Below are 15137 nucleotides of genomic sequence, written 5' to 3' on the forward strand. Positions count from 1 at the left end.
TTACCTACATTAAAGACAGCTGTCTTACATAGTCACCTTTATAAAAGACTCCTGTCCACAGTCTAAATTAATCAGTCAATCTCTAACCTCTACAACATGGGCAAGACCAAAGAGCTTTATAAGGGAGTCAGGGACAAGTTCATAGACGCGCACAAAGCTGAAATGGGCCACAAAAGACAACTGTTGGTGCAATAGTAAGAAAATGGAAGAAATGCAAAATGTCTGTCAATCGACATCGATCTGGGACACCATGCAAAATCTCACCTCGTGGGGTATCCTGGATCATGAGGAAGGTGAGAAATCAGCCTAAAGCTACACAGGAGGAACTTATTAATGATCTCAAGGCAGCTGGGACAACAGTCACGAAGAAAACCATTGGTAACACATTACAATGTGAAGGTTTAAAATCCTCCAGTGTCCGCAATGTTCCCATGCTGAAGAAAGCACATATGCAGACCCATCTGAAGTTTGCCAATGAACACCTGGATGATTCTGTGAGTGATTGGGAGAAGGTGCTGTGGTCAGATGAGGCAAAAATTGAGGTTTTTGGCTTTAACTCAACTCACCGTGTTTGGAGGAAGAGAAATGCTGCTATGACCGAAAGAACACCATCCCCACTGTCAAGCATGAAGGTGAAAACATTATGTTTTGGGGGTGCCATGCTCACCGCATCAACAGGAGAATGGATGGAGCCATGTACCGTAAAATCCTGAGTGACAACCTCCTTCCCTCCGCGAGGAAATTAAAAATGCAGAGAGATGATCTGCAAAGAGGAGTGGACCAAAATTCCTCCTGACATGTGCGCAAACCTCATCATCAGCTACAAAAAACGTCTGACTGCTGTGCTTGCCATCAATTATTAAGTCTTGTTTGCCAGAGGTATTATATACTTATTTCTCACTGCAAAATGCAAATACATTTATATAATTTATACAATGTGATTTTCTGGATTTTATTTTTGATATTCTATCTCTCAATGTTAAAATTAACCTACCCTTAAAATTATAGACTGTTCATGCCTTTGTCATTGGGCAAACTTACAAAATCAGCAAGGGATCAAATACTTATTTCCCCCACTGTAAATGTGTAAAGTTCCTTTCTGAATGTTTGGTGCAGTGAATTGACAATTAGGATCATTAGGGAAAGATTAGTTCTTTTGGGGCGTACTTAAAAATGCATTGTGGTTGTGCACGTGCCTCTTCCCTTTCTTCTTCCCCATGCACTGGTTGAACTTGATGGACATTTGTCTTTTTTCAATCTTACTGAAAATCATACAAAGAGAGCAATCACTGGAGAAGAACATCATGGTCGGAAGAATAGAAGGAACAAGACAAAGAGGAAGACCAGCAATCCGATGGCTTGATGCGATCAAGACAACAGCGGAGAAGACCCTGGTGGGTCATTAATCCATCAAGTCACCAAGGCTTCACATCGAACCAAAGGCAGAAAAAAATGAGTCATATAACTAAGTACGGTAACTAAGAAAAGCAAATTGAATGAAAATTGATTCAAAATCGATCGATTTAATCATCTCTAGTTCACAGTTTTCTTGAATGTGGGTTGAATGTTATTTACTATGTAGATTAAGTGAATTTGTACCTAAAAAATAAATGTTTTGGAAATTTCTTTGAGAATATGAAAAAAATTGTAGATAAACATATAACTTTTTCTAATATTCTAACAAACAGTCAATCAAGTGACCTTATGTGGTTAAATAGCTCACAAATTCCTTATTTGAGTGTACAGGAAAGATGTATATCTTGATACCGTGTTACCATCTTTTCAGTTAGCCATTTTATTTGAGTATAAGAAGATTCACAAGCATCAGTAGATTTTTTCAGTTGTTTATTTGGTTTAGTTATTATTCTTTTCAGCTCATATGAAATGCAATACAATTTAGCTTTATTTGCATGAAATTAAATCAATTACTAACAAATATAAATCAAATACAAAATTCTAAAAATTCAAAATTTTTTCAAATCTAAGTTCATATGTAGATAAAAGAATAGATCTATCAATAGGGTATATGGAATGTCAATTAAACCAATAGGCTCTGCTTTTTCTAAGAACCGCCATAATTAAATACAGACATGGCTCTGGGGGTGAGGGGTGCCATTTCTGAAAAAAAAGCCAAACTTTTTGTAGGCTCAGGCAATCCCTTAAAACATCAATCATCAGCATATCATAGGACTCTTAATTATTGATTGATGCAATTAGTTGAAAAATACATTTGAGATTCTTTTCATTTAAGTGCTTTAAAAATAAGATCATATGTGAGGAGATAACCATCATTGTACATGTAGAGCTTGTGATCGTTGGGGTTGTAGGAGAGACTGTGCACGTTTTCCATCATTTTATCAAATTGTACGCTCAGATAGGCTTCTTTGCTGTTTTTAGTGTCATACATGTAGAAGATCTCCTCTTTCTTTGTACTGAGGGATCTAGCGACATATAAGACTCCACACACCATGAAAGCATTTGTGGCCCCACGTTTGTACTGGGTAGTGGACCATGTGTGCATTGACTCAAGAGTAGTGTCATTAACTTTACCAATGCGAATGTTTCCTCCATCGGCTTCAGTTGTATAAATGACCCAGAGCCCATCCTCATCACCTGCAAAGTCTATGTCCTGCCAAGCAGTTGATGAGTATGAAAACCGATTGTTGTAGGCGGCATTAGTGAGAACCTTGCGCTCCACAGTGTTGGCTTGTATGTTCAATTTGCAGAGATTCTGGGAGTTATGGCAGTTATAGTACAGTGATTTGTTGTACATGATCATCCCACCTCCTTGTCCACTTGTTGGAACGGTTTTTTCTTGTTTATGTTTGTAGATCAAGAGATCATCGTAGGTTTCGTAGTAACGTACGGTCCTCATTTCCCTTCCGTCTGTTTGGATAGGAGCCACAAATTGCATTCCTTGATCAGCTCCAAGAAACGAGTCACTTCCCCAACCTCCAGATTTGTAGTTGACTCCCCAAAAGTTCAGTTGTACTACAAAAGGTTTGCTGATATTCGCTATTCCTCCATGGCCACATTTGCCTTTGTAAAGAAACAAAATCACATATAACATATTCATAAAGTATTTACAAATCAGTCAATGACTTATTCGTTAAAAACTACAAATAAAATTCAGACGTTTTCAGTTTTTTTCACATTCTCTTATGTTACAGTTTTATTTTGCAATGATCTAGCTCTCTTTAAGAAGACGATCATGTTTAGTCTTATTGGCTATGAACCATGGAACTAACATGCAAATTAGAGCTCTCTCAGAGGAAAGAAGATTACGGTATTTTGTTAGTGCTACCTATATTAGATACCTACTCTATAAGTCAGTGTTTTGCCATTTAATGTCCTTTGCATATATTACTGGTCATTTTGACATAGAGAATAGCTTTCTCCAATTGGGGGCACTAGCAAGATAATTTTGTTCCTTCGGGAAGCCAACTAATTTACATGCAGGTATGGTAAAAATAAGAAAATGAAATATAATAGATGTGTTCTGACTTTTTATTGAGGAACAATTTGCAGCATTTACAGCATTGGGTCTCCATGGCTATGGAGTTATAAACATAGCACACTTACATTTGAAGACTTTTTGACATTTTACCTACAAATAATGCCAATGTTTGTCAGATTTTACAAGTTTCACCAGCACATGTCTATTTACAGGCCTTGTTGGGAATCTTTGAGTTTGTTTGGCTTCCTGTAGGCAAGACAGCTGGAATTGGTTGACATGATTGTATATTTTGAAGGTTCTCTAGTCTTCACTGTGGAACTCTAGGAGCCTTCCATAGTCACTATTCTACTATGACTATTGTTCTTAAAGTCACCATTTACTTTTTTGTCACCTAACTAAGGCTTTTCTTCTCTCAGTTTGGTAGGGCAACAAGCTCTCTAAAGACTACTGATGGCTGTATGTGGCTCTTCTTTATAATACAGTACTGCATGTTCTGTGTAGCTCTTTATCTGTACCAGGACAAGCCACTTCTTTTAAGGTTACTTATTAATTTTTGTCTGACACACTGTCTACTACAGTATATGAGACCAGGAAGAAGCTGCTGTCCTTTAGATGGAAATGAATGTACAGACTTCCACAGCTCTTCTTGACATTTAAATTTAATGACCTTTGTCTTATTTGTCTTCGTTTTTACTTTAATTTTCATTATTTTTTTGGCATGGCATTTTCGGTGCTTTCGAACAAATTTTTGGTTAATTTTTTCAATAGAGCTTTCTCAGTTTACAATGCTTTCATTATAGGATGGTCATATTTAAAGGGCGTAGGTTGTATTAAGTTTAGAGATTATCCCCTCCCTTTCAATAGGATAGTAGGGGATAACTTCCTGATTGCTGGGAGTTTGACCCCTAGCAGCCCTGCTCCATTCTTAATGGGAGTGACGAAAAACTACCAAACTCAGTGCTCAGCTACTGTATCTCCCTCAGCGCCTTAGAGAATCAATTGAGCTGCAGTATGCATGATCTACCATTGCTTCATTCACATGGGAATCTTCAAAGCCCTGGTTCGGTAGAGGTCCAGTAATCAGGAAGTTTTCCGTAGTGTATAAATAGGAGATAACTTCTAAACTCGGTACAACTCATGGAAAACAGTAAAAATTGTTTCACATCATGCGGCAGTACGGTGTCAGACTTGGGTTCCTTGGAGTCATCGAAGGAAGTTACACTGAGGGCATGCCCTTCCACCTATGTAGAGCTTGCATATAAACTGTTTTTGACAGTAAATAATCTGTTCAGCAGAAGAAGCATATTTCTCTAATAAGATATATTCAAAGTAACTTTTGTTTATATGTGCTCTTCATTTCTGAAAAAATAATTAAAATTATTCTTATTTTTTATTAATGCCATTTATTCCATGGCGTTTTACATGTGAAAAGGGATAACAAAGACAAGTACAATAATATTGAACAAAACGAGTCACCAACTAGTACAGAAAGAAAGAGGATCCTTCCCGTGAGGGAACATAATCTACAAGGGATGGGTGTAAATACAGTAGGTGAAGATAGAGCTGGTCGTGCAGTGGTTTGGTGGATCGGTGGTCATCATTGTAGTCATTTATATTTGACATTGTTATTTCGAGTGAATCGCGATTTTCTAATTCAGCAATCCTCTCTTCCTCTCTTTCAAATTCCCTCATCATTGTGAAGGCTCTTGTGAGTGGGTTGATTGCTTTCATTTTCTCTTCAAGAAATGACAGCAGTGCTGGGAGGCACTTTTTATTTGCTTGACTTCTTGTACTTAATGCTTCTTCACTGTCCAAGATATAAATCTGGGCATACTTGGGAGTACTTCTCACAGCGGGATGCAATGGGGCAGTTCTGTGGTAAATTTGTCCATGAATTCGAAAACAGTAATGGACCATGCCCAGGAGGTGGCACTACTTGTGCTTCCATTAATGCCAAAGCAAGAGAGCAATTGTATTGCCTTATATTAGCCATAAAGTTATTGGAGTGCTGATGTTCTCCTTTCATCAACTTGACTAATTAATCATCAATAAGAATGGGATGTAGTTGGATGTGCCCTCTCTTGCAGCAGGAAGGGAATGTTTTGTCCTGTGCCATTTCGTCTTTGAAATTTTTATATTGGTAGAATGGACATCGAAATGTCAGTTTGCCAGCATAGTGCTCTTCAATACGTGTCTCATCAATTTGATTAAGAAGCCCTCTAACGGCAAATGTAACTTGCCGTCATCAAGTGGCTCTTGCATTTTGGGCATCTTGTTCTCGTCTTTGTGAAATTTGTGTATCACTTTGTGCATTGCGTGTTGCTCGTTGTAGTGCAGCATTGGATGTTCTACGTGATTCAGTTACTTCATTCGTTTCTCTTGCTCTGGCCGCCCTCTGTCGGGCTGCATCAGCAGTTCTTCGACAATTTCGTTCGTCTTCTGTTTCATTAAGATGCAGGTTACGCATCCGTATGCGATTCGCTTCTCTACGTGAATTTGATCCATCTTGTGCACAGACAGATGGTTGGGCTGTGGATGACTCATTGTGCACAGACACATCCAAATTAGGTATATGGATAGTGAGCGGAGGGGTAGAACAAAGGCACACACACAAACAGACACAAACATTCTTCTATAATTTTTCTAGAAATGACAGTTAAGTTCTTCATACTCAGACTAATGTTGGCCAATAGTCTGCTGGAAAAAAGCAGCTACCAGACGGACCTAGCTACGGTACTCTCATAGAATGACAGGAGCATAAATAGGGTGGACAAGTAATGTTTTTTTGAAGACTCACCATAGTCCACTGGAGGAGGTGGATTTGGTCTAGTCTGGTTCTTCTCACAATCCTCCAGCCGTTTTTGTAAGGCTGCAATTTCCCTTCTAATCACTAGAACATTGTTCTTGTCATAGACTTCCAGCTGGTTCACCATGATGGAGATGTTACGTATCTGCAACAGATAACACATTACACTGAAACATATGCAAAGAACATGTGGTCACCTTGGTGTCTCATGGGGTCCATTGTAAAGAGATATACAAAAAATTTATTTAACTATAATTTCCCAATCTGCTCAATATTGAATTTTAAACTCACAGATATAAAACAGTGTGCAAAAATCATATCATCATACTTTCTAATTAAAAAAAATATCTTTTGTTGTGTCCTGATCACAGACATGATCTGTAGCTATGTAGAATAGACTACCCAATGAAATTAGCTTTCAAAGCAGAGAAGGTTAAGTGACTGTCTATTGGCAATCTTAAGGTACTGTCACACTTAGCGATGTACCAGCGATCCCGACCAGCGATATGATGCTGTCAGGATCGCTGGTACATCGCTAAGTGGTCGCTAGTGATCTGCCACACAGGCAGATGTCACCAGCAACATCGCTGGGGACGGGGGTCGCTACTTACCTGTCAGACGAGGCGATCCTGCGTCCTCCCGCCCGGCTCCACGCGTCGCTCGTCTCTCCACAGGAAGCGCCGCAGGAAGCTGACGACAAGAAACAGTCAAGGACGTTCTCGCGCGATCAGCGATAAGCAGCGGGGGAGCGGGTTGTAGGTAAGTATCAGACACAGCAATATCGCTAGCAATATCGCTATAACGTCACAAGTTATAGCGATATTGCTAGCGATATCGCTTAGTGTGACAGTACCTTTACATGTCTGGGTTACGAGAAGGTAGTACAACATATGGTTGCAAACTTTGTTGCTGCAGGCTTGCTTTCATTATTAACAACCATATAATATACTTCCCTACTATCATAACAATATTCTGTCTTTTCAAATTTCAGAATATTATTTCCCTTTCTAAATGGACTGTTAAAGCTACTAAATATTGAACTAGTTCCCAAAAGGACTTACAAAAAAATATTAAGACTGGATTTCAACTTAAGCCTGACAAAAATGTCAGACTAGGACATTCACCTGGTTGGGCAGATGCAATATGTTTAATATGAGTGTATTCCAACATCTGCTCTACCCTCTACAGGCTCTTCCAATCAAAATGACATTATTTTAGGGGCTTTCAATCTCAGCTTATTTATGAAATTCATATAGTCATTTAGTTCTAGTAAAGTAGTTTGCTTAATTACTAAAGGGACAGTCATCTAAACTGCATTGTGGACTGGTGCAGACACGGAAAACCTAAGCTTTGAATGTCACTGAAGCAGATGGATTTGTGGGTAACTCTTGGGTCTTCTTGGCTTGAAGAAGCTAGTCATTCTTTTGATAAACATCCTACTATCTCAATTCTGTTAAGGATATTTCACCAATGTAGATGCCTTTCGCTGATCTTTTCTTCTCTAGCATCCTTGATTCCTGCATTGGGAAACCCACTGGAGAAGTGGTTTCTGACATAGAGAGACCATGGCATATGGTATAGTAGATAGTGATCCTAGTACATATTTTAAGTTGGGACCAAAGAGCTTTTATTTGTGTCTTTTTTACTATCCACATCTCTCTTACCTCTAAGTAGAGAGCTTCGACCAGAACATTTGTACCATTCATAGAAGTCTTCAGTTGCAGTATCAAAGCCTCCAGTTCTCTAATCTCCAATTTCACCAACTCAAAGTCCAGCTCGGTGTACGAGAAACCTCCCATCTCTATCAACTCCACACGTTTGGTCAGATTAATTAGCCTTTCCTTGTAGATAATCAGTGTACTTTCATAGTGGTGGATCTGTGGGGTAGTAGGATGTTATAAGAAGTTTGTTCATTGGTGGCAGAAGAACTTTGTGAAATAATACAGGGGGTGGATATACAATATAAGCATACAGTGTCTATTGGTGTTATTTTTTTATCATTATAAGAGGATAGGTAGACAGGGACAGATTGGATGGCCATAACAGTCACCAGATCTAGACTTTTTTTCTTGGGAAGTTATCCAAGAATTATATGAATAGTCAAGAAAACCATGCACAGTTGATAACATGACTATAATTCAACTACTCTTTAAACTGTATACCTACTTCTGCAACCCCCTAGGTAGTAAATTTACCAATTCAATAGCTGAATCCTCATTTTGAAACATTTTATGTGTAAAAAAAAGGACAATCAAAAGCATTGTTAATGGAGACAAATGTAGGACCAGGTTTAAGGTGCACTAAGTTCATGAGCTGAAAAATAATATAAATAATATAAATAAGTGTCTCTGTATATTTTTATGCCTTGTTTAGAATCTAGTGCCAATGACTTTATAACTTCAATGTAATATTAATGTTATATTTGGTTAAAGTGGTTGTTTTATTATGGCAATTGCTAAGCTAGTGGTCAGTTGACTGATGTTGCTTTGGCTACAGAAGATATGGAGGGCCATACAATCAAATGAACAGCTATAAAATACATGGGTGGACTAGGTCTGCCACTAGGAAAGTATATTTTTGTTAGAGGCTCTCCAGTCTGACAAGAGATGCCCACATTGGGGAAATTCTGTACTCTGAACTGACCATGTACTCTTGTAGAGCATATAGAAAAGTGTTTCATTTACAAAAAACCCTTAAAGCAAAGTATTATGGATTTGTAAAAGTGGACATGATGTTTTAGAATAAATGCCTTGAGTTCTCTACATCTGTTATAGCAATATTCATATTCAATGGGAGTAGAGGTCATAATTCTTCCTATACCTTTATGATCTCCTTCTGGACAGTGATACTCAGGTTCTGGTTGGCTATTTCCAGGTATTCCAATCGATCTGCTGGGAATGTAGAATCGGGGAGAACAACGGAGCATTGGCAGACACCAAACTCATCCACAGAACCCTTGAAATTTTGAACCTGTTGAAAAGTGACAAAGTTAGTGTTTTATTGTGAGAATTATGTTATAATATAATCTTTGATAATGCAAATGTACTTAATTGTAGTTTTCTAATAGTTTTAACAAGCACTTGAAACAGCAGATCGGATTTTTGACTATACAGTAGATTGACTGCATGTTACCATTGTCTGACGTTTCATCAACTTCACAACAGAAATAAAAAGGGACATTTAAGGCTGTAAACAAAGTAATCAAGATGGTGGTGGAGTAAAGAGTAGCCATCATATACATTTTTATTAAATAAATGAATAGCACACGTGAAAATAAGAAACTTTTTAATATATCACATTAGAGAAATTCACTTCTCTCTCCACCATGACAGAACTTTCATTTTCAAACTTCTCAATTCACAGGTAATATCTGTATTCATTGAAGTAGCATGCACTTCTTAAGGAATTAAGACTGACATATTCAATGCCAGTCCTAATAAATTCTGCCTAAAATGTTTATCCCACAACATTTTAAAAATATTTGCATGCCTAGTGATGAACTTTGCCCCATCACTGTGCCTATTTTCTGTATCTAGTAGTTCTCAACTCATTAAAAATTTATTTTTTAATATCAATTTTAAACACTTTAAAATGTACAATGCATATGTTTGCATCTTTGTGGCATGATAGTGTGCAATAATGACATGTTTGATGCACAAAGATTAAGTTCGTCTAATCAAAAAATATTGACTTTAGATAAGATTCCGACCTAAGCATACATCATGTGTTGAGGGAATATTTTGCATTATTGTATTGAAACTTTTTCATCTATAGTCTAATATATTTAATTTTTCTAGATATTTTTTGGTATTGTACTTCATTTTTTTTGTGTTATTGTCACTAGTAACCATGTATATGTTGGATGTGAATGAAGGGAAATACAGCAACACAGAAAGTTAGAATGTTCCTGAAAGTGGTACCAGTAGACATGTACATTGTATACAGTATAAAATTTATTAGAAACAGCACTAAACAGGTAAAGACCCTACCAAAAATACCCATAGTCAGGGAGCATAGTGCTCTGACTAGTACTAAGTGATTTAGTGAGAAAGATAAGTACTGTAAATACATGATACATGTGTCCTGGTGCACAAGCCCCATCGCACGTTTCACCCAAGGCTTCATCAGGGGATGTGAAACTAATTTTAATGTTTAGTAATAGTTATGTCCGGAAAACTGGAGGCTATTTGACGTTGGTTGCAAAATTTGGGTACTTTTTAGTTTATTACTTTTATGGTTATTAATTTTTTTGCATCAGATTTCAAATGCTCCTGTTTAATATAGCCCTATGAAGGTCATTGATTACATTTAATTGAACAAAACCGTTGGCACAACCCTGTGGTATTGGTGGTGCTCAAGTAGGATCCCAATCCGTGACTCGTGATATACAAAAACTTGGCACACACTAGTGGATTCTGATGCAGAAAGGTGATGGATTTTAATAAAGTACAGTACATACAAATAGACGTTTCGGTCTATGACCTTCATCAGTGTACTGTAGGCATGAAACAAAAAAATAAAAAACAGCAATAAACATAGATACAAAGAAAGTATATACAAAAACTGGGTCGCTCGAACAGAATCGATCATAAGCATATGCAGAGACATCAAAAACATTAATGCACATATGTGTAAGGTGTATATGAAAAGGGAATAGTAGTGGAAACCAAGGTCTACTGAGTAAGAGAGAAACATACGTACTGACTGGATACCCTCCTTATGAGGAATAGACGTGTATAAATCTTTAACGTCAAATGTAACAAGGATGGCATCCTTGGGAATTGGACCTAGATTATGGATAATATCCAGGAAGGCTCCTGTGTCTAGTAGGAAAGATGGTGTTGATTTTATGAGAGGTGTGAGAATTTTTTCCAAATATTTCGAGATGGGAGAGAAGATGGACTCAGTAGAGGCCACGATCAGTCTACCTGGTGGATTATTTAAGTTTTTGTGTATTTTAGGGAGAATGTAAAAGACAGGTGTGATTGGAGATTGTTTAGTTAAATAACCACAAGTTTTGTCATCCAACATTCCACTAATTTTATATTTGGATAACAATTGTGAATTGTCTTGAAATCACCGTCACCAGAGCACTGAACTTTCTCTACATTATTCTCTGGCACCTCCTGTAACCACGTTCTAGCGGTTACTATGGTAACCTAGTCATCACCATGTATCTCCCCTCAATCCATCCCACTCATTAGTATTCATACACACATACTGGCGTCTCTTATCTACGCCCCCTTCTTGTCATAGTTCAGTGCCTGGAGCGCACAATGATGTTAGTGGAGCGCACGCCAGGCTCACTTCCGGTTGCGCACTTCCGGTCCGCGCTCCTTCACTCAGCCTCCACTTTTCTCAGGGATATAAACCCTGATGCTCCCCAATCACTTAGTGCCATTGACTTGCGGCGGATACCGCGTCCATCTACCATTTATAAGCAACGGTAAGCCCTTATGGATACTTAGTTTATTTATACTTTGATATGGGACCCTTTTCATTAGCTCCATATATTCCTTTTTTTGCAGAGAAACGGCCTCTTGTGCCTCCTCATTTATCGGTATGTAATCTGGGTATGTTAAATACTCCCACCATTCAGTGTACCTTAAGTCCTATAATAGTACCCTTCTCCCATAGGATTTCTAGAATTATGCCCAGTTATCTTTGAGCTCACAGTACAGTCTCACGGTATGTTTCTCTCTTACTCAGTAGACCTTGGTTTCCACTACTATTCCCTTTTCATATACACCTTACACATATGTGCATTAATGTTTTTGATGTCTCTGCATATGCTTATGATCGATTCTGTTCGAGCGACCCAGTTTTTGTATATACTTTCTTTGTATCTATGTTTATTGCTGTTTTTTATTTTTTTGTTTCATGCCTACAGTACACTGATGAAGGTCATAGACCGAAACGTCTATTTGTATGTACTGTACTTTATTAAAATCCATCACCTTTCTGCATCAGAATCCACTAGTGTGTGCCAAGTTTTTGTATATCATTGATTACATTTAGACCCCTGAAATTGAGATACCTAAATATTATAGGTCATTGGTGGCGAACCTAAGGCACACGTGCCAGATGGGGCATGCAGAGCCCTCACTGTGGATACGCACTCCAGGCCCACCACCGCACAGACACTGCTCCCTTCCCTTATTCAAATGTATTCGCATTTAAAACACACATATACATTTGACCTGTCCTGCGCCTGGACTGGGGCAGAGGAGCGCCTGTCAGCCCTAAATCCGATGTGCAGCAGTGTGATGACATCATCATGTTACTGACCTCATCATACTACTGCCTACGCCAGGGCCGCAGAGGAGCAGAGACCTTGCAGGTGGTCACTGGTAAGAGCTCCAGGAGGAGCTGAACATTAAATGTATTATTGTGAAAGGGGACACAGTTTTGCAAGAGGTAGTGCGTGGGGATAGGTGGCTTTTTTATTCAGGGGGACAGTGTATATCTGTGTGCATATTGTGCAGAGGGGCAATATGTGTGTGTGTGTATTTTGCAGAGGAGCAGTGTGTGTGTGTGCATTTTGCAGAGGGGCAGTGTGTGTGTATTTTGCAGAGGGGCAGTGTGTGTATTTTGCAAGTCTTCTGAGATATCTGCTTCAGCCACAAGTTAAATAGCCGTGTGGGCACTTTGTGATAAAAAACAAAGTGGGTTTTGGGTTGCCGTTTGGTTCAACAACACTGTCATAGCTGATTTTCTAACCTGTGCCTGTCAGGGGCATTGCACCCAAACTCTGGTGTTCCAGAGATGCACCTAACGCAGGGTTAACAAAATGAAGCAAGTGTGAACAGGTGCAACCTGCAGTGACAGCAATAGATTCTTACAAAAAATGCCGCAGCTCAGTGGGTGCCAAGATGTTGCAAACATTAAATTTATGAATTGCATTACTGTTCTGTAGACTATACTCCTCACATCCTTAGAGAGCTCTCTATATTTTTTTCAGGTATAGGTCTTTAACTATTGAGCAATATTTCTGAAGGTGTTAAAAGCCATATAATATTCTTTTTGGCTACTCCATGCTACGGTTAATAATTGAGAAACCTGAATGGGGTAGTCACCCAATATTTTGGTGCTATAAAAAAATAATATTAACTTAGAATATTCTTGTAGGACAGCTCAAAATGAGTTTTCTACACCCGAGTGAAAATAATTTTGACATATCGTATTTATTCATAAAAAATAGTCAAATTTTGAGTTGAACTTACCAAGTTGGCTGCATGAATCTGGCCGATGCCAAGGAGTAAAACAAAGATGGTGAACATGGTGTCCTCCTTGTCTTCTGTCCCACTGGCTTGTGTTACCCACTATATATACACACAGTTATGACATGTATACTTCCTCTTTTCCACTGGTCATAACCTCAATTTATGTGTCATAAAATTAATAATCCTGTGAATTGTAATAAATGTTGGTGCTATAAACAGGTGGGAAAAATGTTACCTGAGATATGGATTTGGAAATCTGGATATTTGCAATTGAGTTATTATTTTTATTGCTGATCTCATTACAGTTTTATATGGTTCATGGAAGACATGTGCAAATTTGGCCAAAAGAGAAAGTTTCATCTTTTTGAAACTCTCATTTATATATTAACAACAACACTTGATCCTTAAATGCTCATTCCAATGCATATCGCTCCAAATATACCTCTGACGAATCTCGGGGTCTGCCTGCTGGAATCACGAAACATACCGAAAAGCATAAACCTAAGTTTAGCACTAGTGATGAGCGAGTATACTTGTTGCTTGGGTTTTCCTGAGTGTGCTTGGGTGTCCTCCTAGTATTTTGGCGTGCTCGGAGATTTACTTTTTGTCGACGCAGCTGCATAATTTGCGGCTGCTAGACAGCCTGAATGCATGTGGGAATTCCCTAACAAATAGGCAACCCCCACATGTATTCAGGCTGGCCAGCAGCTGCAAATCATGCAGCTACTTGGATACAAACTAAATCTCCAAGCACGCCAAAATACTCGGAGGACACCCGAGCAACGAGTATACTCGCTCATCACTATTTAGCACTTGGTTTTTCATTTAATGCCTTTGCTCCACACTCATACCCACTAATTGGATATATACGTCTGTCCCACCCGCTTTCTGAAAGTATAAAACCACAGCTTTATGTCTGTTTTATCATAACTGTTGAAGGCGCCTTCCATAGAGCCAAAATCCGTTGTATGTTTAATCAATAACGTTTTTTCCTGTACTCGCAGGACCCAAGTCTTTTCGTTGTGGCATCGCTGCTGGAAATAGTCCATTATCTTCTATGTTACTAAATTGCCACTGACGAATTGCTGAAGCCAGAAATACACAGTCCAACACATTAACCCCTTCCCGACCAATGACGCCACATACGTGTCATGAAAACTGGTGCCAATCTGACCAGTGACGCCTATGTGGTGTCATGACTTTAAAGCCCCCCTGCGGGCCAGGTGACTGGGGTCACTGAAAGGTCACCCGACCCGCAGATACCAGGGGCTTTGTTCTTCACCACAGGGGGCGTGGCTTCGCCCCCACGTGACTACGATCGCTCTGATTGGCTGTTAAAAGTGAAACAGCCAATCAGAACGATAGTAATATTTCATCAATGAAAATTGAAGAAATATTACAATCCAGCCATAGCTGATGCTGAAATAGCATTGGACATGGCTGGAGACACTAAGTTAGCCCCCCTGCCGACTGACGGCGCCGATCGGGTGCCACCACCGACTGACGGGGGCGATCGGCCGCCGCTGTCACAATCTGCCCCCCTCCCCTCTGCTCCCCCCACTTTCCGATCTCCCCCACGATGCTCACTAACCCCCCCGGCTGTCCCGGTGTCCCGCCGTCCGGCTGTCCTGGTCCATGGGCGCCGCCATCT

The 15137-nt window shown here is 39.2% G+C and overlaps 1 protein-coding gene across 1 annotated transcript; it reads right to left on the minus strand.

Annotated features, from left to right (window-relative positions):
• Window positions 1–1828: 1828 nt before the first annotated feature.
• On the minus strand, window positions 1829–13578 carry LOC141051993 (olfactomedin-4-like). Its single transcript, XM_073549156.1, has 5 exons — window positions 13487–13578; window positions 9084–9233; window positions 7928–8140; window positions 6255–6408; window positions 1829–3039 (listed from the first exon to the last, which is right to left on the minus strand). The coding sequence occupies exons 1-5, from the start codon at window positions 13541–13543 to the stop codon at window positions 2243–2245; spliced, it is 1371 nt and encodes a 456-aa protein (XP_073405257.1). The 5' UTR covers window positions 13544–13578; the 3' UTR covers window positions 1829–2242.
• Between the last annotated feature and the right edge of the window lie 1559 nt (window positions 13579–15137).

The sequence above is a fragment of the Dendrobates tinctorius genome, unplaced genomic scaffold (assembly GCF_039654945.1).
Source record: "Dendrobates tinctorius isolate UK_male_01 unplaced genomic scaffold, ASM3965494v1 ptg000158l, whole genome shotgun sequence".
NCBI classification, from domain to species: Eukaryota; Metazoa; Chordata; class Amphibia; order Anura; family Dendrobatidae; genus Dendrobates; species Dendrobates tinctorius.